The sequence below is a fragment of the Pogona vitticeps genome, chromosome 2, assembly GCF_051106095.1.
Source record: "Pogona vitticeps strain Pit_001003342236 chromosome 2, PviZW2.1, whole genome shotgun sequence".
In the NCBI taxonomy this organism is placed as follows: domain Eukaryota; kingdom Metazoa; phylum Chordata; class Lepidosauria; order Squamata; family Agamidae; genus Pogona; species Pogona vitticeps.
The window spans coordinates 278,089,603-278,113,656 of record NC_135784.1 but is presented as its reverse complement, the minus strand read 5'-3'; the positions used below and the strand labels follow the sequence as shown (position 1 = coordinate 278,113,656).

Below are 24,054 nucleotides of genomic sequence, written 5' to 3'. Positions count from 1 at the left end.
TCAATATCATAGCGCATAACTTTGCAAACACCATATATCTCAGAATTTGGGGGGGTGAATAAGACTTTTTAGATAACAGAATCAGAATCTTTTGGCCAAGATCTCAAGATGTAACCTTCCCAAGCTCCGTTCCGATCATACGAAGGGAGCCTTCTTTACATGCAGCTGTTATGTATGGTGCTTTGGCAAATGAATCCAGGTTGATGGAGTCTGCAGCTCTGATTCCCCTGCCCACCCTCAGTTCAACTCTGAATGTCTGTTTGAAGAAGTATATCTTACAAGAACCAAAAAACGAGACAAAAACATTGCAGGTGTTTAAAGATTTACTGCTATATTTCAATGGCTGAAGAAGGTTCATCGGTGGAGAATCCAATTAATTAAAAACAAATTCTTTTGATTTATTAATTACACTTGTATCCTGACTTTCCTCCAGAGAGCTCAATATGATTAACACAACTGTCTTCTTCCCACTTTATTCTCACAATCTTGCCAAGTAAGAGAGTGTTTGAATGGGGTCCAATCATCCAGCCAGTATCATGGATTAATAGGGGCTAAAAGGTATATTTCCCAAAGCTCAGACCACTATCTTGTTGATGTGGAGCTTTCTGGAGTCTCTGACTTTTTGTTGTGCAAACTGATGACTACCCCATTCAAGCAAATGCACCAATTTAAGAAGAACTGGCAACCTTCCTTGTGCAAGCTCCGAAAAACTCATTGAACAGGTGGAAGGGTTCAAAAACATTGTACCCTCAGTCCATAAAGCTGTATCTTCCTGCTAATCAAGATCTCTTGGAGACAACCTATGTGCATTGGTTGCTTTACCAAACAAAGAGAGTCCATTCTGGCATATATAACCCAGTGCAGAGGACTTCAAGGCCATGATGTCTGAATGGATGTATACTAGCGTTTATGCCCAGTGCGTAAGTTGAGGGGGGAAGCCCAGATCCAAAGGGACCATGGGCTATATCTGGACCACATCTGGTTACTTCTCCTTTGAAGCTCTTAAATGAAAGAGAGCTGGCAATACTACTTTCCAAATGTCCTCTTCCATTGTTTCCTTAGCTTTTTATAACAGGCACATCCTATTTCTTCTTTTATACACATTTTAAAAGCACTGAGATAAAAATGCTACACAAGTACTATGTGTTCTGAATAAATTAATGAACCAGGTCCAGAAATACAAATACAGTAATGATTGCATGTAAACAGCTATTCTGCAAAAGGCATATTCTGCCTTTTTCAGAATAGCTGTTCTGAAAAATGCATACAGTAAACAGCAAACTGAATGTGAATCTACAAAAAAAGTGAACAATCAGTCCCAATGATCAGTCCTCTTTTAGTTTGCCTTTAACTGGAATCTCTGTGTTGTTGCTCCCATCCTACTGAAGTTGGATAAAATCATAGTAATTTTTTTACTTCTATTGCAGCAGCTCTTAACAGTGATCTTACTTTAAATCCAAACTGTTTCTATGGTTTTTAGTCCAGATGATTTGTCCTTGCTGCACATCTTTCCCTTTTATTGTAATTTGAATGATCAGCTGTAACAATCTGTATTTTGTATTTCGTGGGTGACTTTCTTTTTACTGATTGCAATGACCTTAACTTTCTTCAAACCCGTTTTTGGACAATGTCCATTACATGCTTCATTAATTTTACTAACCTAGGCTGGCCCCATCATTGCTGTCCTTCCACAAACAGGCAAAGACCTTTCTGGTGAGGCAGGCTTTCTCTCAATAACTGGTGGTCTGAGAGGGGTTTTCAAATGAATGGAATTGTGCTCTGTTTTAACTGTGTTTTAGTAATGATTTTATTATAGTTTTTCATGTAATACAGGACTTGTTTAATTCAACTCCATCAGTTTGCAGATTTGATTGAAAATATATACCAAAATATCTAATTTGACATCTTCTATGAGCTTTAATGCTTCTGCAAGAACATAATTATATTATTAACTAAGATATAATCGTTTGGTTTATTTTATTCCTCACAATACTATGCCCTGTAATATAGTAGTTGGTTCCTTACAATATTGTAGTCAATATATTTTGGCGCATTTCATAAGCACATAAGAAGAGCCCTGCTGGATCAGGCCAAAGGCCCATCTAGTCCAGCTACCTTCCTTGTAAGCCTGGAGATTATACATCCCCATCACAGCTTGTAACCTGCGATGGACTTTTCCTCCAGAAATCTGTCCAATCCCCTTTTAAAGGCATCTAGGCCAGATGCCATCACCATATCCTGTGGCAAGGAGTTCCACCGACTAAAAGCATGCTTGGTAACGAAATACAGTGGTGCCTCGCTTAGCGATCGCTCCGTTGAGCGATGAATTCGCATAGCGAGGGGGTCCGGGCCATCGCTGGAGCATTCGCTCAGTGATGGCCCCTATGGCGTTTTTTTGCTGTGCGACGATCACTAAGCGATTCGCTTAGCGATTTTCGCACAACGAAGCGGGGGAAAACAGCTGATCGGCGGTTCCAAAATGGCCGCCGCAACTTTTCCTGCCGCGCCCTCGCTTTGCGAGGGCCCGAAAATGGCCGCCCCTATGAGAAGCTTCGCTCAACGGTAAGTTTAGGGCCCATTGGAACGCATTAAACCAAGTTTAATGCGTTTTAATGGGTTTTTTTGTTCCGTTGAGCGATGTTTTCGCATAGCGAAGGTTAATCCAGAACGGATTAATCTCGCTATGCGAGGCACCACTGTATTTTCTTTTGTCTGTTCTCACTTTCCCTACAATCAACTGGAATGGATGTCCCCTGGTTCTGGTATTGTGTGAAAGTGAAAAGAGTGTCCTTCTATCCACATTATCCATCTCCTGCAAAATTTTATACGTCTCAATCATGGCCCCATCAGGCGAATTTTCTCTAGACTAAAGAGCCCCAACCACTGTAGCCTTTTCTCATAAGGGAGGTGCCCCAGCCCAGTCATAATTTTAGTCGCTCTCTTCTAAACCTTTTTCAGTCCCACTATGTCTTTTTTTAGGTGCAGCAACCAGAACTGTATGCAATACTCTAGAGTCTGCAAATCTCTGAGGTGTTCCTAGAGGCTGAGGACTAGACCCTGTCATCAGCGGTAACTTTAAAATAACTTCCTGCCTCATCTAAGCCAGAGGTGCCTGGCAAAATTAATCTTGCCAAGAACTTAACATCTAAGAATGAACGCCTGGCAAATCCCATCTTGCCACAAATGTTTAGACTTTTGATACTTGCTTTGCAGAAGTGGGATTTACCCATGAAAGCTCACAGGTGTATGATTTTTAAAAAAAATTTCATTAGTGGCCTGTTCTTCCATTTGTATTTTGTAATATCCACAGGGGTTCCAAACTTTTGTTCCAATAGACTCTGTTTCGTCATTGTTAGCAGCAACAAACTAAGATCCAGGTTATAACCCTAGTAGTTTCTTCAAGTAATAATTCCTGCTTACCTGCTGGAAATTCTGTTTGAACTTTTTTTGAGGTGTACTTTGCACTTACCTAAGAGTTATTTTAACTTATTTCTGTTTAATTCTTGCTCAAAGATAAGCTTACAATGGTCTGTGGTTCTGATGGGTGAGTTGTGTCATATGTAAGCTGCTAATCTCTTCATGTTAAATGATAGGGTTTGTATCCTGTTTCTGGAGCTCCACAAAAACAATGTATGCTGCTCAATGTGGTGCAACAGCAATCATGTGTAAGTCATTAACGGCGATAAAGCCTAGAGATTACCAGGTCGGAAGGAAGTACTATGCAGTTGCAAGTTACGGATGTTAACAATGTATGCAATTAATATTGTATGTAGCTAAGAAAAATAAATAGATAAAAACTGCCCACATTCCATTCATTGACTGTAACGGCATCCCTCCAGCTCCATTCAGGTGTGCAGTTAAGGAAAAGTTGATTTTAATTTGTTTCAGCTTCTTCATCACCAAGAAACCTTAATGACTCTCAACAAAGTCTTGCTCTGTTGCATGACCACTTCATCATAGCATGAAGATGATTGCAGATTCTAAGGGTATGACCACATGGAAAGCTGTCCTGGGTTGACACAAATATCTCTATACTGCACCCTAGCATTTAAATTGTTGTCACTGTTCACACAGAAGTGTTTGATTATCTTGCAATTATGTTTTTCAAGTGCACACGCACCATAGTCCCACTTTCCTCTCACCTCTGCCGTTATCACCACCCTCTTACTTCCGCCTTTGTCAGCACTGAAATGCTTTATATATATATTTTTAAGTTTAGTGAGTGAAATCATGCTGAATTGACAAGACCTTGTAAACATTTCAAAAAGAGCTGTATTAGTTTAGCATTATATCAAATCCAGGGCTAAACTAGGAGAAATATATTTTTTAAAAATACCATTTACAAATTGCATTGCAGTTGTAGTCTTTACCAGTGTGAGCAGAGCGCAGGCAAAAGGAGTAGGGTGCATTCCCAAGCCACTCCTCACTCTGAGCATCGTCAGTGACGTCATCTGGATGTAACAGCAACTGTCCCAAAGGATACAAGCCAAAGCAAGATAAAATAATGCAGAAATGGTGGAAATGCTAAAATTCCATGTTGTTTTAGTAATTGTGATCTGAATATCCTGGAGGTCAAGGCATTGCAAGAGAGGTTACACACACACACACACACAAACACACCCAAATATCTGTCCTACCAGCTTTCTCTTGGACAACTGCCTGAGGCAATTAGAGAGCATGCACTGATACAGACTAAGAGCCTCTATCATACCACCATTAATGTTCTCAAAACTGCCTCCAAGGAAAAAGAAAAACAAAGGTTTGGTGAGCAGAAAAGCAAAATGGAAGCTGATAAGAAACAATACTTGTCCTTTAAGCAATTCAGACAGTGAGTCACAACGCTCTGCAAACCAAAGATGAGGTCATCTGAGAAGTGCCAGTTGGTGACAGAATGGCTTGACTCCAGATGCACATGTAAAAATGTCAACAAGTGGCATCCATGGGTGACTCCAGGAAAAGTCAACACCAGATCTCGTGAAAAGTGCTCTCCACCACCCATCCGTGGTATTCATGAGAAGAGAAGCTTTGAGCTTTGCAGACAACAGCAACCACCTGATGTATCAGCACAAATTGCATTTGAAACTGATGAGAAAAGGGATTTTTTTAGTTAGTGCATGGGAATAATGACCAGGCTCCTATTGGTTTGTTACTCCTATTGTAAGTGTGACAGCTTAAAATTGCAGTGGTGAGTTGCCATCAGTTAACAAGTTGCCAGTTGTATCCTTTGTCACATGCCAGATGCATGAGTTGATGTATGACAAGGGATAAAAGTGGCAACTCATTAATTAGTGACAATTAACCATGGCAATTTACATCATTGTAGTTATGATGGAATGACTAACCAATGAGATTCTGGCCAATTTGTTAAAATTAAAGTTGTTGGTCTTTTGCTGCTTTCCCCCCTAATTTACACATGTTCACACTTTATATTTGCACCATATGTTTCTTATTTATTCTTCTGTAAGTGAGATAAGCAATGTTGTAATTAAGTTGTTGTAAAAATTTATTCCATTTTCAACTACAAATTTTTGAAATGTGTAAATTATTTTTCTATTATATTAATTAATTAGGGTCATTTCCAGAAACTCTTTAAGGCTGAGTGGCTTAACAAATTACTGAACACATTAATATTTTGAAAAGTTTAAAATCAATGAATTAACTACCTAAGCTTGCTTTAACAATTTCTTCTTAAATTGGTAATGCTACTAATGATGTTTCCAACATCTGGTTGATGTGCTGTGGGATGGTATGCTGCCTGATAGGGAAAAGAAGAACAAGAAACCCAAATCTGTGCAATTCCTCGGATCCTTACACATCTGTCTTAGCGGAGATTTGTGGTGTGGCAAATCAACTTATTAGTTTTGCCTTCAGATTATCTTTGGTGGCTTCAGAACTTTGGAGTTAAAATCTTTTGTATTCTTGTCAGGGTGAGTTCTTTGGTTTGAGCAAAAGGAACACCTCGCTCCAAAGCACTGGGGGGGGGGGTGAGCCCCCTGCTCGGATTATGGACTATTTATTGTTGTGGTGATATATTTTGTTGTTCTTGTTCTGTCATCCTATTCCTACCTTGCATCCAGCTTCAGAACTCATAAAGGGCTAGTTTCATATGAAGGAGAGTAAGGAAAAAGGGAGCCATACAGAATGGATAACAACCTTATTTATTGGACAGAACAAGGAATTATTTTGCACATAAATATTGGCCACAGTCCTGTTGGAAATTTCCACTCATGTTAATAGCAGTTCACAACATGGTGTGCTTTTTAAAGGATCATGTAAGGGCTGTTATCCACGACAGAGATGCACAAGTAATATTATGTGCATGGAAGCTTGTGCTAGTGATTGTTCTTTCTGAGAATCCCTGCATGTTGCACAGCATGTGTGTTAGGCTTGAGCTGTCTGTTTTAAGACTGGTGTGTCTGGTTGTGCCACAGTTTTTGTGCAACTCTACTTTTGTGCAACTCTGCATTCAGATATTTATGCCATGTGACTGTCCAAAAGAACAGTAGCCAATGAAACTGGTCAGGTAGCAAAATGTTGGCTGTACACCATGGTCAAGAAATTAGATGGAAAAGAGATAAACATTAAAGCAGAACCTCTGGTTATCTCATAGATACGAATACAGTCTTAAAAAGTGAAGGGCACCTTACCTCTGCTAACACTGCGGTACAGGCACCCTCTGCTGGTAGAGAGAGCTCAATGAAACCAGTCCTGTATTATCAGGCCAAACCTGAAGGGAAATAATATTTTAAATATAAAAAAGAGAAAAGACAAAAACGTGTGGCACCTTAAAGACTAACTGTTATATTTCAATGTGGCCTTTCTTGAGAAATCCACTTCTTCAGACTTATGGAGTGAAATGCAATAAAATAAGAGTTCCCAAGTAAAATATCCATGCCGGCTTTGAGGGTCAGTGGTGTATGTTTGCATCTCACACATGCAACAATTTATGACCTATGTTTGGTGTTCAGTTCATTTCTAGTCTGGTTTTGTAAACATTCCCACAAGAGAAAGAAAGAGTCCTACATTGGCTGTAACATTGCTCAGGAAGTGTTGTTGCTGACTGATTATAGCAAATACAACAGGATCAATGCAGCAATTGTTCAGTGAGGGCAGGGTTCACAATGCAGTGTGCAAGGTTACAGGTGATGGAGAATGCTTCCTTTGGGTGAGAGCTTGAAAATAAAATTGTAACTTTTTGGAGGAATACAGGCATACGAATGATATAAAGTTTTAAAGAATAATGGACAAACCAGTAACATTACAGTACTTTTTTTAGCATAATGAACAATGTTTTAGCAAAAACTAAAGTGTTAAATTTTTGCTTGTGGAACATATTTGCATTCCTGTGTGTGTGTGCATGCACATACGTGCACACACACGTGTTTGCATTATGGCATTAAATATCTCATATACTTCAGAAATCCTACTAGAGTTGCAATAAGTTGGAATCAGCTCAACAGCACATAACACATACTAGCATGTGTATTTTTAAAAGTGATGAAAATGTTAACATGTTAGCAATGCATTAGCATAGCTTGCTGTGATTAATTGTGGCTACTTTGAAGAGGTGCTGGAGTATTCTGTCGTTATATGCCTGGTCACCCACCTGATTTCTCAAATGTGACGTGCTCTGTGACATTGTCAATTAGCTGCAATTAGCCAGGCAAGTTATACAAACAAGATTCCAACCAATAAATCTGCTAGGTTTTCCTCTGTATTTTGCAAATTTACCCTGACATCTTATGTGCTTTTGAGCTGATTCCATGAGACCATAACTGGTTCTTCTTTTGTGATTGGCTGTCAGAAGGTAAACATGGGCTTCATTCAAAAGTCTGATTGTTTAGTCTCAAAGTATTGAGGAGTTGTCAGTTGCTGGAGAACTCACATACAGTACTACCAGTTTCTAATTATGAGATGAGCGTTTTGTGTAGTTTGAACCTTACACATCTGGAAATTACATCTGTGTTTTGTGTAATACATAGTGTCATACTATGTTAGCAAAATATTGTTCTCTAATCTCTTTCTTTGCACTTATCTCCATTCAGTCTGCAAATACCAGCATATGGACTGCGAAACAGAAGAACATGCTTGACTATATCCAGGTCCTAAAATATGCAAAAATTGTTGTTATTGGAGATGAAAATGGCTAAAACTGCACTGTTGATAGTTTTGGTCCCTCCTTGGGTTGTTGCCATGCAGTCTCTCATGATGAGCATTTGCACTTGAAGAGGTACTGAAATTTATCATTATACCAATGGGTGCAATCACATGCATCTCTATACACTTCTATGTGCCTACTGCTTATATGTTAAATCTGAAGGTGTGTATTTTTGTGGTCCTGGGAAATGCATGTGCAACTCATCTGAGTAGTCGTTTTCTGATTGTGCTTTTTATACATTCCATGTTAAATGTGAGAAAGAGGGATGTTGCACCAGTATAACCATGGCATATAGAACTGCAAACAAGTGACTTGCTTCCTTGAGCTCGGATGTACATTTCTGTGATCTACATTTGAGTTAGGCTCATGTCAATAAAATAAACTACTAGGAAGCCTTTCTTTTTCTGCTTAGGGTGCCTGAAGTTAATTTAACAATGCAGATACAGGCAACGACAGATATGTTTACAATTCTTGCTGTTTATCCGGGAGAAACGTACTGACATGCAGCAGTTAGCAGTGCTCAGTAGGGGGAAAAGTGAAAATCAAGAGCATGGAGAGATGTGAAATTGGAAAGGAATTGGAAAACATGATCAGAGAAGCTAAATTAGAAAAGAACCAGCTTTTTAAAAAATTCAATTTCATAGCAAGTTGTCTTTAGTTTCACAGAATGCACCAAAGTGTGGTGGAAAATAGGGAACCTGAATCAATCTGGACGCAAGTACTACACAGTATGGAAGTTGCTGAAGTTGGACTAATGTATGTAATTATAAAATGCTGAGGAATCTGTGTGAGTTCTCTCAACTATTTGGCTGCATCAGCGATGGAAGTGGGATTAAAAAACAATGGGGAAAGTGGAGGAAAAAATTGAATTCATTTAAACATCCTGCTTTGGGCTACTACTTCATGATGTCAATCAAAAGCAAAGAATGCTCAGCACACCTTGATATGTATGAGTTAGCCTACAAAGATAGAAACCCTTGCCCATTTTTGACGAAGCTTTTCTACAAGGGTGAAAGAAATGCAGTACAAACCTTCCATACAAAGTGAGATTCTCTTATGCTGGACATAATGAAGCAAAATTATTTTATTCAGGAAACAGAAGAAAACGAAGGAAACTATGCTGATTCAGAAGAAATATCTGTGTTGCAAAATCCATATTCAAAACATCTGTTCTCTTTAATGACCTAGTTCAGCACTATCATAATCTGCATTATTACCATCACCCACCTCAGCTCACTCAAGGTGCGATCCTAATGGGCCAAAATGGCTGAAGGCTGGCTGAGCAGACACTAACCCAGACAAGGTGGTTCTGAATCCAAACCCCACCCAGTCTAGGGATGCTGGAGATTATTTAGGACTAGCCTGATCCTACCCTCACTTTTTGGAAGTGCAGTGGCTTGTGAGACAGCTGAAAGAGATTTGGATCTGGCATAATTTACTGCCAGCCCAGCTCCTTCTCCCCTCCAACCTTCTTTTTGCCCATCTGCCAGCAGATCATAGCCAGCACAAGAGCTGTATTGTCAAATCCAGTTGTGCCGGCAGATCTGATATAAGCCAGCTCAAGGTCAGTGGTGCGGGCACAAGAAGTTTCTGCCTAATCCAAACCCACTACAGCACGCTTGTCGAACCTGCGGCCCGAGGGCCGCATGCGGCCCAAGTCAGCTCGTAATGCGGCCCAGTGCAATTTTTTATTTTTAAAGAAATTCCAAAGTTTCAAGTTACACTGCTGGCGCTTGCGGCCAGAATGTGGCCAGGGCATGTCACAACAGTAGAGGGGGAGAGAGGGAAGGAAGCAGTGGGAGGGGAGGGGACAGGGGGGATGCGTGACTGCATTGCACCGTCCCCGTCAGTAGGCAGACCCCCTCCCGGCCCCATAAAGCCGCCAGATTCGAAGCTGGCAGCCTCTGCTGTCTAAGATCGCAGCTGCGGGGCTGCGGAGGAAGGCTAGGGTCCCCCCCCCATGCGGCCCAAACCAAATTTTCATCTTCTAATGTGGCCCAGGGAAGGTGAAAGGTTGGACACCCCTGCACTACAGAGTATCTTGAGTATGGGTTGCCCTTCCTGAACAGTGACATTTTTGGTACCTTTTCATCCCTCCTTGAAACTACAGGGTATGTCTGTCACTGTTATTGTTGTTTTAGTATTGCTTTGTTCTGGGATGGAGTGTAACGCTGTAGCACTTCCCATTTGACACTGATGTCTGGTGATAACTTTCTGGCGGGATACTTTCAGTCAGCATTCATTCAAACAAACAAAGAAAGCTTCAGAAGAGAAATGGCAACATAGAAGTGAGGTTCTTAGTAACTACTTGAAAAATTTCTTAAAGGTTTCTTAAAAACAAGGGGTTTTCTTCAAGGTAAGAACCAGACAGCTTTTTAAAGGAAATCCTGCTGAGCTCTGCTCTGCTCCATTTGGAAAGGCCTTAGTAAATACCTTCAGAAGAAATACGCACAGAAATCAGCTTTAGTTTAATCACATTTAGAATGATTAAGTCTAGAAACCAGTTTTTAGTTCATAATGTTTGTAGTGATTACATCTAATAGCAATTGAGTATGAACATAGTTACAGTGAAATTATGTACATGTCTACTTAGAAATCAGTCCAACTGAGTTCAGTGGCATTTGCTTCTAGGTAAGTGGGTATAAAATGTACTCAAGAAAGAAGAATGTACTGAACATTATTTTAGCATTTGCCTTCTAGTACCCAGTGTGGTGTAATGGACAGAGTGATGGACTAGGACTCAGGAGACCTGGGTTTGATTCCCTGCTCAGCCATGATTCTCACAGGTGTGTGTGTGTGTAGAATTGGTTAAACCATTCCTTAAATGCCTCATTTACCAAGGAAGCCCCCCTAAGGTTGGTTTCAACTTGATGGCACATAACAGTAACATGAAGTGTAGATTCACTATGTTTCCTTTTTTACAGGTAATGAAAAGGACTATGTCCCATCATTTCAGGGCAATGTCTGACTCCCATGACTGATGCAGTTGGTGAAATTTACCAAAATCTACATTTGGGCTGAATATTTTCCTTGATAATTTCACAGAACTATCCTGAGCTTTCAGTATGAATCCATCTCATACTGACAGAGCTTATAAATGTTACTTTTTTGGACTACCAATTCCAGCACAAGCATTTTTCCATTTTCTGCATAATCACCTCAGAAGGAAAGTGGAGCATGTAGATTCATGACGTAAACAAGCATTCTGTATGTCCATATTGTTTGTATTCTCCCTATGTTTCAGTCCTCTACTCTAAGAAGATACTCATGATGCAGAAAGAATGGGGAAAAATCTGTCTGAACTGTTCTGGTTTGAAAAAAGTAGGAACTCCCTTTGGTAGAGCAAAAAAGGCCAGACTGATTTGAATTGATCTTTGTGTCATGTGAAAAACACTCTGAATTCATCTGTTTTATAACCAGAGCAAATCCTGAAGTATTTGACCACAGAGTCACAGTCACCTAACTTCTCTTCTGTCCCTTGCTCTGTGTTAAGTCTTAAAGTGACTTTTAAATTATGCCAACCAGACTCACAGTTAACTTTAACATTTTCTAGCTTTAAAAACGGAAGTAGTTGACAAGTTAACAACGAAATAGAATGTTCTTCTTCAGGTAATTACCAGTAATGAATGCAAAGGAATTGCTGGAAAAGTGAAAGGAGAATGTATTTGTGGTTTCTTAACGTTTGAGGACAGGTTCTTCTGAAACATGGAATAAAGCAAATACGTTAATATGCTTGTGTGTCTAAAACAGAAAATGCCGTTTCCATGACTGCATGATCATCAGTTGATGGGTGCAGTAACTTTGTGGCTGAAACCTTCTCCAGATTACAAGACTTTGCTGAAATAAAATCTGTTTTTCAAACCTAAGGGCCCAACCAATGATATCTGCAGCACAATCCTATAGGCATGTGGTTGGAAGTAAATTCCACTGAGTTTAATGATACTTGCTACCAGATATGTGGGTACAAAACTACAGCTTTAAAACATCATGCATTTCGTGCAAACCATAAAGCCTAAGAAATGTGGTTGCATAAATTGCAGAATACAGCACCTGTTTTATTGTGAGCATATGCTCTTTACCTGTGACATCCAATTCCACCGCTACCTTGTGAATTTTGGGCTCAGCCCATTGTTAATGCCAACAAAAGCAGATCCGTTCAAATCAACAGAACATGTGTATATAGCATTAACAAGTTTTATGAACTAGAAGGAGAGCAGTTAAATAATTCTGTTTTATAAATACTGATATTTGCAACTTCTTGCTGCTGCAAACGAGAGCTCAATTGCTTTTCCAGCCAACTGCAGAAAAACAAGGAGAGTGTTGTTGTTTCCGCAGACAAGAATCCGTTAGCGGTTCTCAAAATACTTACCGCTGCGATTTACTATTTTTCCGGGAAGAACAGGAGAGGGAGCACCATTGATCAGGGCTTCTTTAAGAAAAAGCACGTGATGAGCCGTAGCTTTTGAGCAGAACAAAATGGCTCTTGGTGATATTAGGGGAAGTTGGAAGCTTCGTGTCAAATCTCACCCTGCCCCGCTTTTTTCTTAATTGATAATAGTTTATAAATGCCCAGAAGCAGGAAAATGAATCGACAGGGACAAGGAGCCCATTTTGTTTTTGGAAACGTGCCAGGCAAAGGGTAAGTCATTTGAAAGGCAGGCAAAGTATGAAAGGGACCCCAAGACTCGGGAGATTCTGCAAACCGGAGGCAGAACCAGAACTGGTGCGGTCTTTTTATCTAAGCGGTGAATCTGAAAAGGGGGGCCCTGATGAGGTGCTCCGAGCCTAGCTTTTTCTTACCCCCCCTCCGCTGCTTTGCGCCACTCGGACGTGGAGTTCAGTGGGATTTACTCCCAAGGTGCTCCAACAAAGCTTTCTTTCGAATTTTGCAGATCGAAACCAAATCTCGTTTTATATAAGGCAACGATCCAGCACTACAGGTTTACTTCCCGCGCAAAATGGGTAACTAGTATAGGAAATACCCAGCCACTCGGGCCCCTTCAGTCTTCGGTCTCTTTACTCAATTTGCTGGAAATACTGTGAGCAAAGCGTAGCTTGGGGCGTCGGTACTCCCGTTGTTCTCCCAACGGTGGAGCGGTGCTTTATCTCCTCCCTGCGTCGTCCACACACACCCCGGAAGACGAGGAGTCCGTGCCACGTTTGAATCGCGATTGTGGAAGGCTGAAGCCACAGGCGGGAGCCCCTGTGTGGTGACCGCTCTCCCCTTGGTTCAGTATTCTCACGTTAGTGGATTCTGAGGGAAGAAGGAGCCCTACTGAGCCCAACGTAACACTGGCTTTATAGAAACCCATTCCACCCATGGTGGAATGGGTTAAGAAACAGTACTGTACTTCCTGCTGAGGGGCATCAGAAGAAGAGTCTGGAGGAGCCCTCTTATGGCCTATTGCCACCTTTAAAGAACCATTCACTGTGTAGTTTCACCACCTGGATTCCGAAGCTGGACTCTTTATTTAATTATTTTTTTTATCACCTTGTCTGGCTACATCTGCACTATAAGATGGAGTAACTATTGGCCACAGCTCTCTTTGTGGTCTCAGGACTCTCAAATTGATCCCAAGTCTTCTTTCTTTAAAAATAATTTGGTGATCTGCTGATTATTTTAGAATTTGGTAGAATGGTACAGAAAAGTATCTACAGGTTCTTGTTTAGAGTGGAAAGACAAAATGAATGACCTGCCCTAGTGACACTCGTAGTCAGCGCCCTGGTATAAACTTAATAATGCCGTTAATATAATTCAGACTCTCAGTTAAGAGTTACTAACTTATTCATAACTTATTAACTGCTGGCTGGATAGCTGTGAGCTAGGTCTCGGGTTGCGGAGCCAGAAATTGGAAGTTCAGTTCCTCAACTGTGCATCCCAAAAGAGCCAGCCTGTGTGGCCTTGGGCAAACTGCACAGTCCCAGGGCACTCGGGGAAGAAGGGAATGGTAAACCGCTTCTGAGTACTGTACCTAAAAAATCCTGAAACAGGTCAGCATATCTCGGCACTGACTCTGATGGGACATGATGATGAAAGATCACTGTGCATTCATTATGGTACATCTGAACTCTTTCTGGACTTTGGTTTAAAGCAGCAAAGCATCTTGAACTTTACATGTAGAAGCCAATTTTCAGAGTGTTCTTGGTGTTCACCTGCTGCAATAAAACCGTTAGTCTTAGGATCAGAAAGCTGTTACAGTGAAACAGATTAGTCCTTCTATACTCCAGTATTTATAGTGACTGGAAAGCTGCTCTGTGGAGTTGGAATTCAGGCTGGGTTTCCCCACCAACAACAACCCTATACGAAGACAACAGATTGAAACTGGGGCCTCCTGCATACAAAACGATGGATGGCTATGTGAGAGTAGAGGAGGATGTCGTTTTCAGTTTTGATTTCCCACCACCACCTGCATGGATAGTCCTTTCCACTTCTGCTGTGTGGTTCTTGGAAAAGAGTGGAATGTCTAGGCTACTTTAAAGACTCACTATCAGTACAATACCTTTCTGTAAGCCAGAGTCTACTTTGTCAGGTACAGCTGAAGCCCTATAAAACCTTATCTGACAACCTACGAAGCACTTTCAAGACTTTGCACCTCTGGTTTTTCCAGTTTTTGAAATCAATTGTAGTAGAAGTAATATGTTCAGTAACAGATGATGGGCCAGTTTGGTGTTTCCCAAATGATCTGACCACCAGCAATAAACTTTTTTTAAACAATGTTTTGAGTTGAATGACGTGAACCTTTCTTTCCTGTGGGAATATTCCTTTGGCCTTTAAAGGCTTCTTGCACTGTCGTTTACAGTTTTGTGAGAGGCAGAGGATGAGGAAAATGTTTTCTTGGTAAAATAGCAGACAGAGGAAATCACCATTAGTTTCTGGGCAATATAAAATAGTCAGACCCATTCACCGGTGTTCAAACCACCTCAAGTTGATGTTTCTGGAATAGAAGAATCATCCAACAGGTGCTACTGTTGCCCAAAAGATGTCTGAAATGTTTGCCTTCTTCAGAGAGGCTCCTTCGGTCACAAACAAGAACTATAGCTACTGTATGTCCTAATGCTACTTTGCAGGCAAGTACACCAGTCCAGTGTGGTACAGTTCAGTCTATGCAAGACAGGTAGGTATAGAACTCAGTGGAAGCCATAAAATGTATAGTGTGCTTGAAGCCTCTCCTTATTGGTAAAACCAGCTACCTAGCATGCATTGCACTCACTAGAGAGTAGCAGCTAACAGTGTCTACAGACTCAAAGTATGTATATTAAATATACATTCACTCTTCAGATACCTTTCTGTCCCTCGTAGATTAAAATAAGGAAAGTGTCCCTCCCTCAGTTATATCTGTGATTCTTGAAGGAACAGAGAATGTCAGAGCTATAATGGGGAAAGAACAAACTACAGTGAAGTTGGCAGAACCAAACTGAACCTAAGAAAATGAGGGGTGGAGATCTGAAACAGCAGTCCTTTACAAGTGCAAACAGGCAACTTCACATTTATGTAAATGTACTACTATGTGACTTTCAACATGTGCTATAATATGGAAGACTTGGTGGTAGCTGCCCCAAATGCTCTTCATGTTGTCTTTTATTTGGCAAAAAAGTGATATATTATTGTACTATGTACTGTGGTGTATCTGGTACAAAGGAAAAAGCGTAACAATTATGATTTTGCTACACTAGATTCCCTCATGTTTCAGTCAGAAATAGCCACCGAGATTTCAAATACTTGAATACAGATGTATGTGTAAGGAGTTTTAAAGCTATTCCTTGGGCAGTCGACAAGTTATGGAGGACTGAGAAAATAAGGCAGTTTCATATACTGCATTTATTGGTTACAACCTCCAAAATCAAAATGTTGCAAAAGCAAATCATGTTCCTTTTACTTGTGGAAGAACACTGCTGCTATTTGCATACATCTTTTTCCAAACCTATTGTTCCAAGGAGTAGATTTTTTAGGAAGTCATAGCTATTTAGACTTCTTGTGAGGATTCAGCATGGAGAACCATGTATGCCACCTTGAGCTCGCTGGAGGAAGGGCAAGAGAAATGTGAAGACAATAATAGTAATATTTAGTCAATCATAAACATTAATTTAATTTTTTTTTCTTTTCGTAGGTTGGACAGGAAAGCTGTGAAGTTGGATTCATTTGAGAGCCTTGCCATAATAAAAATCGAACATCTAAAAGCTGCATACCTCCTTTTCAGTAGAGACATTTTGCCAGCGCACCATGTACATATAGAATTCTACGAAGTGCTGGATTTTTAAAAATTTCAATATGTATACTTTGCCTCTCTGCTTTCTAGAAAAGTTAAATAGGGATCAAGAGGATCTACTGAAAGTTAAGAAATATATTTAAAAAATCCTTCACCTCAATTTAATTTTTTCCACTTTGACACATCCTGATTATCTGATAAGTGTAGAATATAAATATTTCAATCATGTGCTTTCATTCTCACTCCATCCATGCTTACAATATTGATTTAACACAAAGTATTCAAATCATAGTTTATAACTTATTAACTGCTGGCTGGATAGCTGTGAGCTAGGTCTCGGGTTGTGCATTGAACACAATGAGTCGAGCAGAGATGTCCAGCGCTCCGTCTTGCCCGGTAACCCTTGACTCTTTTCAGCCTGTCACGCCTGATTCTATGGCCAGAGTGCTTGACCGCTGTCAAGCCACCACCTCCTCCTTGGACCCTTGCCCGGCCTGGCTAATCAAAGCAGCCAGGCCGATAACAACAGAATGGGCCACTGCCATAATAAATAAGTCTTTCCTTGAGGGCAGGTTTCCCTCTGCCCTCAAGGAGACACTCATTAGGCCCGTAAGAAAGAAACCTAATTTGGCGGCGGATGAAATTGGCAATTATAGGCCCGTCGCCAATGTTTCTTTCATTAGCAAAGTGGTTGAGAGGGTGGTGGCTGACCAGCTTCAGGCACATCTGGATGAAACAGATGCCCTGGATCCATTTCAGTTGGGCTTCAGCCCGTGCCATGGTACAGAGACGGCATTGGTCGCCCTGTACGATGACTTGTTGAGGGAGGCCGACAGGGGTAAAATATCTTTGTTGGTCCTCCTCGACATCTTGGCAGCCTTCAATACCGTCGACCACGGTATCCTCCTGGTGAGGCTCTCTGAGTTGGGTATCGGTGGCTTGGCTCTGGCCTGGTTCCGTTCCTTCTTGGAGGACCGCCCCCAGAGAGTGCAGCTTTGGGGAGAGTATTTCGGTCCCATGGAGTCTCAAATGTGGGGTTCCACAGGGGTCGATCATCTCCCCAATGCTGTTTAACATCTATATGAGGCCGCTGGGTGGGGTCATCAGGGGGTGTGGAGCATCATGTCATCAATATGCTGATGACACCCAGCTCTACATCTCCTTTTCACCAACTGCAAGTGATGCCGTCCTGTCCCTCCAGCGCTGCCTGGGGGCCGTACTGCAATTGATTCAGGAGAACGGGCTAAGGCTGAACCCAGACAAGACGGAAGTTCTGAGGGTGGGTGGCCCTGTGGATGGTGGCTTGGGAAACTCCCTCATGTTTTGGGGGGTGGCCCTGGCCGCAAAGAGTGGGGTCCGCAGCCTGGGAGTACACCTGGACCCGACGCTCACCATGGAAACGCAGGTGGCGTCGGTAGTCCGCTCTGCCTTTTTCCACCTCTGGCGGATTGCCCGGCTGCGACCTTACCTAGACACGGGGACGCTCACTACCTTAGTACATGCGCTCGTAATCTCTAGATTAGACTACTGTAACGCGCTCTACGTGGGGCTCCCTTTGAAGGTGATGCGGAAACTTCAGGTGGTGCAGAATGCGGCAGCCAGACTCCTCACAGGAGTGAGAAAATGCCAACATATCTCTCCTACTCTGGCCATGCTGCACTGGCTGCCCATCCGTTTCCGCATTGACTTTAAAGTGTTAATGCTTACATATAAGGCCCTAAACGGTTTAGGACCTCGATACTTGATGGAACGCCTGCTTCCACCTAGATCTACTCGGATCACCTGCATGAGCCAGGAGGTGAGGCTGAGGAGCCTAACGACAAGGGAGGCCCGGAAAGAAAGGACACGAAACCGGGCCTTCTCGGCGGTGGCTCCTCGCCTCTGGAACAATCTCCCTCCTGAGATCCGCGCGGCCCCCACTTTGGACACTTTTAAAAGTCAATTAAAAACATGGCTATACATTCAGGCCTTCCCTCCAGTTAATATCTGACTTTTCTTTATTCTCTCCTTATGTATTTTCTATTCTATTGTTGTATTCTGTTTATTACAATATGATTTATGTAATTGTGTGTGTTTTTTATATTATTTCACTGTTTTTACTATATTGGAAGCCGCCTAGAGTGGTCTTTTAGACCAGATGGGCGGGATATAAAATAAATAAATAAATAAATTTCTGGAAGGCCCACTGATTTAGTGAGCCTCCTCTAGTTGTGATTTACTACTGGATTTCAGCCAGTGCAACCTAAAATGTTGCTCCAGAAATTATGGCTGGAATCTTGTTGGATTCACATGCGTAATTTAAAAATTGTGTTGTTGGTTTCAAATCACTGCTTGGCCATTGAAATTCTCTGGTGCATGTGTGTGGAACTGGTAAAACTATTCCTTAAATATTTCACTTACTTTGAAAGTCCTATTAGGGTTGCTGTAAGTTGCTTTCAACTTTAGAGTGCACTACATGCAAATAAAATTACAGACCCACTGTGGCTAACTTCTGCTACTAAGTTAACTAGTTGCATGACAAAAGTGTGCAATTGTTTTGTTGGTGGCTACACATATAATGCAACTAGCATCTTCCGAGTTAGCAATTTATTATGAGTTAACAATTTACCTTACATATGAGAGGGCTTTTCCAAATTGGACTGTGGTGCTTTGTTGCTTTTAAATGTGTTTTTAGTATTGATTTTATTTACCATTTTGATATTATACTTTTTTCATTATTTTTAAAATATTTTTATATTTGTTCTTAGCTTTTAAATATTGTCCTTTTAATGTCATAAGCCACATTGGGTCCTTTTGAGGAGAAAGGTGGGGTAAGAATATTTAAAATAAATATGTACTGTATCGAACAGAATTCTAGTCATTATCTGATTAAAGTGATCACCAATATAATTTTGCTCAAAATACATGAGATCTTGTTTGAGTAAGCTAATCTAATAATTGTTAACTGAATTGCATTAGAATAGCTGACTATAGGGAAAGTACTGAATACTGAAATAATGATTAATGATTTTAGACAACGGTCCGATATGGTCTGAAATCTTAATATTTTCTGAATCATATTTGAATTCACATGAAGTGTCATACATAACTTTAATCTACTTTAATAGCAATTTCAGCAACTCTATAGGACATGGGTCTCCGAACTACGGCCTGCGGGCCACATCCAGCCCACCTTGTCTTTTTATCCAACCTGGACATAAGAGGGAAAGGGGACCCAAATGATCCCCCACCCCTGCTGTCTTTGCAAAGATAGCAGGGGTGGGGATCACTTCAGTCCCCCTTCCCTCCTCTTCTCATGCCCGAGCAGGAGTGGGGATAGAAAGATGAGCAAAGCCTGATCTAAGCAATTCCCCACCCCCGCTGTCTTTGCAAAGCTAGCAGGGGTAGGGGATTGCTTGGGTCCCCCTTCCCTCCTTCAGCCCTCAAAATGTGTAAAATATGTGGCTCTCATACTGAAAAGTTTGGAGACCGCTGCTATAGGCTGTCCATTGTCTGAAGCATATGACTAGAGAGGGAGAAGTTGAAGTAGGAATTGATGGTGTTTGGCAATTGGTGAGTCGCTGACTACAGTGTTGAACATTTATTAAAAATAAAAGTTAATGAAGCAAATTGAAATCTTAATTGCATTCTTTAAATAAGCAGGCAACTGTTACTTTAAAGCCACGTTAGCTGTGCAGAAAAGCAGTGGAAAACTGCATGAAAGAATTAATGTGAACAATTCTGTAACCATTTAAGTAACCAAAATCTTTTACTCTAGCTGGAGTTTCACCTTATTTTTATACCATGGGAAATCCTTTTTGTTCAATCTTAGAGCACAGATTTCTCCAGCTCTTCAGGCAGATGTAAACTCTCCTCTACCCAGCACATGCATGAGTTAAAGATTCACACCACAGAAGCTGAAAGCAGTTGTTTATTAACATTTCAATAAATATGTGTTCAGTCTCTTGCCAAGAAGCAGAAATGAAAGAAAAACCAAGATGCCTGATCTAAAACTCCATTGCCAGCAATGGAAAAAAGAACCCCAACAGATCAATAGTGCTAGGATGCTAAAAAGATAGGTCTCCTCAAACAACCACATTGACTTAAAAAAGGCCTCCTGCAACATAGCTTGAAGGCTAAGATAGATTCCTACCTTGTAGGGCTAATTTAAGTTTTAAGAATAAGGTACTACAGAAGTCTTGGACTTTACTGCTTCAGAATGCATGACTACATACCACTATTCAGAATGTTCTCAACACAGAAGGTTATCAGATATTTGACTAGGACTTCCATTGTAAGGCAGCTTTTCAAACAAAACATCTGAGTCCACGAAATATACAACCTCCCAACAGATTTCTGCAATACTACATTCCTAGAACTGTATAATACAATTTTTAATGCACAGAACAGCTTTGAATACTAGCTTCTCAGTATGCTGTCACAGAGTACTATAGGTTTAATATGCAACCTTTTCTGGTTCTTCACAGAAGAAAAAAAAAAAAGGTCTTCACTGACAATTCCTGTTTACGTTAATTCTTCACCAAAAACAGTGACATATTTAAAACATGACTGTGGTCTAATAGACTACTAAAATTCTGGTAATTTCATGTTAGAGGAATGAAACAAAGTGGTGTTAGTGCTGCTTAGACATGGGCACTTCATGTTTCCCTGGGTGAGGCAATCCAGTGAGGGGGGGATGACAAGCCTCTCCGCACAAGGAGGCATGGAAGCCCCTACCAGGCTATGTCCACAACTGGTGCAGAGGGGGGAATGGTGGCAGCGTGCAAGTGCATGCCTGGTTGCAGGGCAGGAAGGTTTAATCAGGCTGGCCAATATTGCATTTAAATCCCCCATCTTTAAAGAAATACAATACCTTTTGCATCAGTTGTTCATACATGCTTGTGAGGTCCATGAAGCATCCAAAACTGAAATATTCATTTCTATTAATTAGTCAGGGGGTTTAAAAATAATGAGAAAGTGATCCCTCTCCTAAAACATCCGCCTGTTTGTTCTTCAATGCCTGAAATCCTATTGTGCAGCTTTACACAATACAGTGAGAATGATGTCATCAGCCACATCTGTTTTGGGACCAATAAAAAAAGCTTCCTAGAGCCCCTATCCAGATTTCAGAGAACCTCTGGGGGTAGGATGATTTAAAGCTGTAAAACTGCTCCCACTGAGACTGGTCCCACCGCTGGGACCAGAAGTGGCAACTTTCTGGTTATAAATCAATCCCTTTTTCAGTTCCATAACTCCCTAAAGCCACAAGTATTATTATAGATCTCCCAAACCTGGGTGGAGGCTGTAGCAAGCTTCTAATTGTACTGAAACAGCCATGGGACAGCCACAGCTAATGATACCATTGTTGCATGGCTCTATAACCAGAATTTCAGCCACTGTTAATCTCAAAATCTCTTTGGATCTGAGCCATTTTAAATCATGTATGTTTAAAATGTGCTTTAAACAAAACAAAGTAAAACAGCAAATCAAATAATGGACTGCAGTTATCAGCATATACAACAATTTAAGAAATACTACAAAAAATTCATATTCCATTTTGGGATAAAATAAAGTCCTGACTAAACTAAACATGTTACTAAATTAAATTGTGAACATCATTCTGCAGTTTCTCTAACCCAAGTGGGATCCTTTGGTATACTTTTCTGTGATTTAGAATCCTGGAAGTTTTCTGCAAATCGCTCTCGTGCTTTTTCCCAGTTCCTTTTGTTCTTGGTATTGATGATCTGAACTTCTTCAGTAGATACAGGAGTACTTGAACCCAGGCCTGCATGTTTTCTGTGCATCTGAAGTTTGATCTGTCAGAAATTGAATTCAATTCAGTGCTTGACAACACATGTTTTATGCAAGCATACAATAAATAATCATTCTGTAAACTTTAATGTTTGGCTTGAGAATAGTGGCATATGGCAGCCTGAAAATCATGGTCTTGTTCATTGACTAAAATAGTGTTAATACATTATGTTTGAACAAAGACAGAAGCTTTATCTCATTACATATATTAACCATCTTATTCATGCAGGTGTGACTGTTACTAACCTACTGTGTATATCCTAAATGACTGTACCAATATGACTATGGGACATTCAGGTAACTTCTTGCTTTTGCTCAAACACACTCTTGAAAGCAGAAATCATTGCTTTAATGCTGGAGAATAACCAGCTTGTGAAGCCTTGCTACTCCCAGGATGTTTATGCTAACCAGTCCTTTGAAAGTTCATGACCAGTGCTAATAATGTCTTCTTCTGTATTCCATTTCATTCTATCCCATTATGATAACCATAACTACTGCACATATAAACCTGTAGCTTGAATACTGTACTCCATGCATCTGACGTAGTAAGCTTTGTCCATGAAAACTCATGCCAAATAAAACTTGTTAGTGTTAAAGGTGCCCCAAGATTATTTGATGTTTCTGCTGCAACAGATCAGAATTTTCACTCAGCTACAGAGATAACAGTTACCAGGTCATGGCATTGTTTGTTTGAAAAGGCCAATTGACTATATGTTTGTTTGATCAAAACCATGGATATCCCTTCTTTTTATAGTTTATGCAAGAAAGGCCTAAAAACAGTGTGACACCATCTAGTTTCATAGCCAGGTTAGCCATGAATAGAAAAGCTTGTGTAAATTATATCAGTCCAAACACATGCCTCAAATTTTTTGTATAGCTCTGTCAAACTGGTTTTGCAAGAGTCCAATGAATGAGACTCCAGTTTCCTAGATAGCTTAATCCACGGCAGAACAAAGTATTTTGAAATATTTAGATTTTTTTCCTATTATATAACCAAGAGACAGGCACCCCTCAGTTTTAGATTCAATCCAAATCTTAATAACCACATATCTATTTCCTTAACCATTCAAGTGCTTATTTATTTGTTTTCCTATATTCATTATTGTTTTTCCACATGCCCATCATCAATTAATAAAATACAGTGGTGCCTCGCATAGCGATGTTAATTGGTTCCAAAAAAAACATCGCTAGGTGAAACCATCGCTATGCGAAACACCATTTCCCATAGGAATGCATTGGAAACCGGTTAATCCGTTCCAATTGGAACGGATTGCCGTTGTTAAGCGAAAAAACCCATAGGAAACATCGCTAAGCGAAACAATGTATCCTCCATTGGAATGTATTGAAGCTGACTCAATACATTTTAATGGCTTTGCGAAGTCAATTTTTGCAATTTTAAATGTGTCATACAAGGGGCAAAAATGGTTTTAAATGCTTGGATTAGCTTCTGCACCCTCTAAAACGAATGCAAAAGTTAATTTGGCTTTGATCTGACTTTTCATTAATTTATGGTGAATTTTTTCCCCCCAACTTTTGACAGCTGTCAAAATCTGACAGCTCCATTATTTCCTATGGGGGAAGAAAAAATTCACAAAAAATTAATGAAGACTCAGCAACTGTTCTAAATTCTTGGGTTCGTTAGAGGACCCCCTAAGTTGTGTGCAAACCTGATTTGGCTTTGATCTGAACTTTCGTTAATTTTTTGTAAATTGTTTTCTCCCCCATAGGAAAGCATGGAGCTGTCAGATTTTGACAGGTCCATTGGTTCCTATGGGCCAAAAAAAAAACAATTCACAAAAAATTAACGAAAAGTCAGATCAAAGCCAAATCAGGTTTGCACATGACTTAAGGGGTCCTCTAACGAATCCAAGCATTTAGAACCGTTTTTGACCCTTCTAA

The 24,054-nt window shown here is 40.5% G+C and overlaps 1 protein-coding gene, 2 long non-coding RNA genes and 1 other non-coding gene across 5 annotated transcripts in view; 2 read left to right on the top strand and 2 right to left on the bottom strand.

The window, feature by feature from the left end:
• Positions 1–5,019: 5,019 nt before the first annotated feature.
• Positions 5,020–6,696, bottom strand: LOC144586377 (uncharacterized). The gene is made up of 2 exons (XR_013541168.1): positions 6,648–6,696; positions 5,020–5,082 (listed from the first exon to the last, which is right to left on the bottom strand). It is a non-coding gene; the product is annotated as an uncharacterized LOC144586377 (long non-coding RNA).
• A 5,846-nt stretch (positions 6,697–12,542) lies between these two features.
• Positions 12,543–16,336, top strand: LOC140704962 (uncharacterized). Its single transcript, XR_013541166.1, has 2 exons — positions 12,543–12,797; positions 16,267–16,336. It is a non-coding gene; the product is annotated as an uncharacterized LOC140704962 (long non-coding RNA).
• LOC140705303 (small nucleolar RNA SNORA47) lies at positions 15,939–16,071 on the top strand. The gene has a single exon (XR_012084731.2). It is a non-coding gene; the product is annotated as a small nucleolar RNA SNORA47 (small nucleolar RNA).
• A 3,921-nt stretch (positions 16,337–20,257) lies between the features above and the next one.
• Positions 20,258–24,054, bottom strand: part of AGGF1 (angiogenic factor with G-patch and FHA domains 1) — a 30,297-nt gene continuing 26,500 nt past the window's right edge. For both annotated transcript variants that reach the window (XM_020804074.3, XM_020804073.3), the window contains exon 14: positions 20,258–22,160. In XM_020804074.3, the coding sequence (XP_020659733.3) occupies positions 21,960–22,160 (201 nt within the window). In that variant the 3' untranslated portion in view covers positions 20,258–21,959. The remainder of the gene's footprint in view (positions 22,161–24,054) is intronic.